General features: G+C 43.1%; 1 protein-coding gene across 1 annotated transcript in view; it reads right to left on the reverse strand.

The window, feature by feature from the left end:
* The window catches only part of LOC123080891 (MACPF domain-containing protein At4g24290), a gene marked incomplete at its 5' end in the record, with an annotated part of 6,956 nt that extends 3,627 nt beyond the window's left edge, over window positions 1-3,329 (reverse strand). The window contains 5 exon segments of the mRNA XM_044503832.1: window positions 456-642; window positions 724-792; window positions 1,255-1,459; window positions 1,874-2,112; window positions 3,088-3,329. Coding sequence (XP_044359767.1) covers window positions 456-642; window positions 724-792; window positions 1,255-1,459; window positions 1,874-2,112; window positions 3,088-3,329 — 942 coding nt within the window.
* Between the last annotated feature and the right edge of the window lie 1,230 nt (window positions 3,330-4,559).

Below are 4,559 nucleotides of genomic sequence, written 5' to 3' on the forward strand. Positions count from 1 at the left end.
ATAAATATTGCCCAAGAAAACTATTTCCTTAGAATCTAAACAATAGGGACTTTGTTTGTGAAAGAAAGAAGCCAGCCCCCTTTCCTGTTTGACCATTAGGATGGCCAAGGGTGCAGGTTCTAAAATCCTGAATAGACTATGGAAAACTTACACCCAAATACGGCGCGAAAAACACAAGTTCTTTCCCTATAATCCTATCTCTAGACACTACCATGAATTACAAGTCAATGACAAGGAAGCTGTAGGGAAAAAAGGCAGAAGGACAAAGAGAAACCTTATTCTGAAATAATCAAAATTAACACGCAACGAAAGTACTAAGGCTGAAGATCAAGACTTCTCTTAATATTATTACTAATTATGCAGTTTCAACTTTCAACATTTCATGTTTATAGGTTAAGAGCTGAGAGATGAATAAATTATTCAGCGAGCATGAAAGGGTCAGAATTTGTACTTACAACGAAGGTACAGATTAATTGCATGATTCAGAAATCCACTACCAGGAACTCCATTCAACAATGAAGTAATAGGTATAAAAGACATTGAGATAACATCAGGTTCTGCTTGAACACTATTTAGCCACTCGCTATGAGAGAGCATATCTTTATCCCTTCCACCTCTTCGCCTAGGCAGCACTACCAAATCCTGAGATTATCACAAAGAACAAACATAAATAATAGTTCTCCTGTGAACAGTCATAAATTATATCAACACAAAGAACTATACCTCCTTCGAAGCATAAGAATTTAGGGGACTGGACTCCACAAATCTCAGTCGCTGCTCTCTTCTGTCACTCTGCACAGCACACAAAAACATAAATCACCGAGCTAAGAAAAACACAACAGTGCCTTTTATGCCAAGATATATGACTGCCATAAACATTAAGGCATGATGTTCAAATTCAAGTGAACAACCTATACACGAGTAGCTCTTGCCTCTTGGAATAAAGAGATCGAAAATAAGGCTATTGGCAAATGTCTCGGCCCTTACTGTGTCTGCTGTCTATGGCTATTCACACATGCACAGCTGGAAGGTGTGCATGTCAATTTCGATAATTCAAATTAACGAACTTGGAGCTAGTCTGTGCTGAAGCCCCTTGGGTACTGCCCAACTACAGACATGGGTTGTAAAAAAAATATTCCGTAAGTGGTGGGTTATGCTAAGGCTATATACGGTTAAATGATCATTAATGTTGAATAGAAAATATGCAAGGGAAAGTCAAAGGCAAAAAAAAAAGTTTAGAGGCTAGGGTAATACCTTATCCTCCTTCCCATACGCATCCCTGAAACTAATGTCAGATTGCCCATTTGCGTCAAGAAATCTCCTGTCAGACATCTCCTTCAATCGTTTTTGAACATCAACGGCTTGCAAGCTTGATGAATGCTGTTGTTTCAAATAAATTACATCCTTCCCTCCCATTTTAACACCAACGACTATATGTGTCCCAAATTTTTGAATGAACCTGCAAGGTTAAGCAATTAAGGTTGAAGTTCAGATTTACGACTTGAGCAGAACAATTGGATCAGCACATGTTTTAACAAGAATAGTGTACATCCAATTCCAATGCTACATGCTTATAAAGCTGACTGTAGAAAAGAGAACTGATACTATTTACATATGGTCACATCTCACATGAAATTTGCAAGGACTAAAACTGGCAGTAGAGGACAGCTTTCAAAGGAGTCGGTGCTCAGACAATCCACCCATCAGACATGAATGTATCATACCAAAATCAGAACAATTCAGAAAAATGGCAGTCAAAGATAGATGCTATCATCCTATCAAGACCTCCTTGAAGGAGCAGGAACACAGAGGCCTATCATATTTTCAATGAGTGCATGCATTTGGGTATGACTGAATAAAATATGGATCTAACCTTGCCAAAGCAGCAGGTTCCCAGGTTGATGGAACAGCTTGCTTAACATGATCTCGTAGTACAATTTGTGCCTTCGAGAGTGCAACAGTATATAGTGTGATACACCAACCGTCAAAAGCAAGTGACTTGGTACTCGCAGCATCTTTCTGCCAGGAGCCAGTAAATTCAAACATATTATTGAACAGACCAGATGGAATTTTTCCGGACAAAGATAACTCCCGGTTGAATTGCTCCGACATCTGCAAAATGCTTCATGATTTGAGAAAGCTAGCTATTTTTTCTCCAAACATTGCAAACACAACACAAACATTATTTAAAGCAGCTTGAAAACTTCCATGACAGCTTTGGAAGGAAACACATGATAGGGACGGAAGGTTGTACTAGTGAAAGACAATATTCAGTAGGAGAGATGCTATACCAATCGCCAAGCATAGAAAATAAGAAACAAGGTACATCTCATGCTTCTGCAGCACATAAAACATAATCCTGGGTGATACTAGAACAGCATCGCAACTGAACTCCTGCCCTCCAAGGTGGAAATGAACAAACCTATCCTGGGAAGGTTGCATGTTTTTGAGATAGGAGCCATTGGCTAGAGCATGCTGCATGCCAGAAAAGCATCCTGCTGGTGCTAGCAAACTGATAGAATCCTACAATCCCGTAGTTTCTTCTAAATGTCGAACCTGATGATTTTGGACCTTCTAATAAGTTAACAACCAAAACATTATCTATATACGCCTCCATTAGCATTACTCAAACTGGAAAAACATTTCTTCCAGATGAATATGTCTATGCCGGCCTCAACTGTTCGGTGCTTCGATATGTTTTTGAAATGGCAAAAATCAGTCCCTAATTCAAGGTATGCTACCAGCAACCTGGTAAGAAGCTTACAATCCCAGAGTTTCTGGCTTTCTTCCAAATACGTAACCTGGTAATTGACAACCTTCTAATTTGGTAACGACTAAAACATTATCTACATACACCTCACATTACTCACACAGGAAAATTATTCTGCCTGGAACTGGCAGAATACATATCTCTACAGGCCTCAAAGTGTTTGGTGCCTATATATGTCTTTGAAGGGCAAAAATCAGTGTGTAAAAAAGTGCTAGTTACTCAGAATAGGTGGTTCTGAAATGGTAAATTGACTTATGTTCATTTCTGTCATCTTCCTTGTTCTGGAGTAACTAATATAGGCATCCAAGAAACAATACCTGCTGAAACGACAGAACATCGGACCGGAACCGCATCCGCTCGCCCTTGTCGCACTTGATGGACTTGGGCACGCCGGCAACCGTGGTCAGGCTGCCGGGGAGCACGATGTCCTGGGTCCCATCGCGGTCGAGCTCGATGAGCGACGGGTCGGGCGAGCCGCGCTGCTTGCAGAACTTGAGCCGGACGTCGGCGGCGACGTCGTAGCCGAGGCCGATGGAGCGGATGGCGGACTCGGCGGCCCGCTGCAGCATCTCCTTGCTGTCCCTAGGCGCCATCCTCGCTCATCCCACGGCGCCGAACAAACTTCAGCACCCCTGGAGCCGGAACACCCGGAGCAAAATCAGCAGACGACGCGGTTAGACAAAATCATTTCGCAGCCGAAACGGCCGCAGGACCGGGAAAAGAAACTGAAATTCCCCACCAGATCGGCCGGAGCCGCGGGGTCTGGCGGGGGCGGATCTGAGCGGCGCGGCCGGAAATACGGGGATTGGCCGGCGGCCGGCGGAGGGCCGAAAGCTCGTACCTTTCTGCGAATCGGAGCCCGGGACTTCGCCGGCCGGCCGGCGGCGGAGGGACGCCGCGGCGAGGCGGGGGAGGAGGACGGTGCCGCGCGGTGCGGCGGAGGCGGTGGGGCTGGGGGGAGGTCGCCGGGGTGGGTGGGGTCGTGGGGAAGACCACGGGAGCGGCGTGGGAGGGAGGGGAAAGGTCCAGGAGGAGGATGAGGTCTGAGGAGGAGGGGGGGTTGAACAGTTGGAGCAGTGGAGGAGGAGACAGTGACATTCCACTTTTGTTTTTGGTTTTGTACTACAGCTGGGAGATAAATTATCTACAGTGATTAATTATTATTGGTGGCAGGTGGACTGCATTCAAAGTGGAAAAGTGAGAGCCATTGACTTTGGATTTTGGTGGTAGGTTTAGTCCATGCCAATATATCCCACTTATATATTGTAGTTTTATTTTATTTTTGAAAAATTGCTTGTGTATTATATTGAAAAAATTTCCTAATGTTTGTTTTTATTATTAATACATTTTTTAGAGAGTTTCATGTGTTGTGGAGCAAATAGTACTCCCTCGTTTTCAAACTATAAGATGGAGCAAATATTATCCCACTTAATACATTTTTTTCTGAATCGGATGTATATAGACGTGTTTTAGTGTGTTTGTTCACTCATTTCAGTCTAGCTATTTGTCGCAAAAAAATCAGTCTAGCTATATTTTATATTTAAATATTGAAAATGTGTTATAGTTTGGAATAGGGATGATACTATCGAATAGTTGCCCTCATAAAAGGGGAAAGGTTTTTCTTTTTTGACAAACAAAAGGAAAAAGGTTGAAGAGGTGAGTTTGGCTTCAGCCTCTCGTTTTCTTTTTTGACTTTTTTTTCTCGTTGAAAAGTCTGGTTGTTGGGTGTTGGCAAGCAATGTTCACGTGCACGCGTACCTTTTTTCTCTCTCTCTCTCTCTTGAGGTGA

Source organism: Triticum aestivum, chromosome 3D (assembly GCF_018294505.1).
Source record: "Triticum aestivum cultivar Chinese Spring chromosome 3D, IWGSC CS RefSeq v2.1, whole genome shotgun sequence".
NCBI lineage: Eukaryota > Viridiplantae > Streptophyta > Magnoliopsida > Poales > Poaceae > Triticum > Triticum aestivum.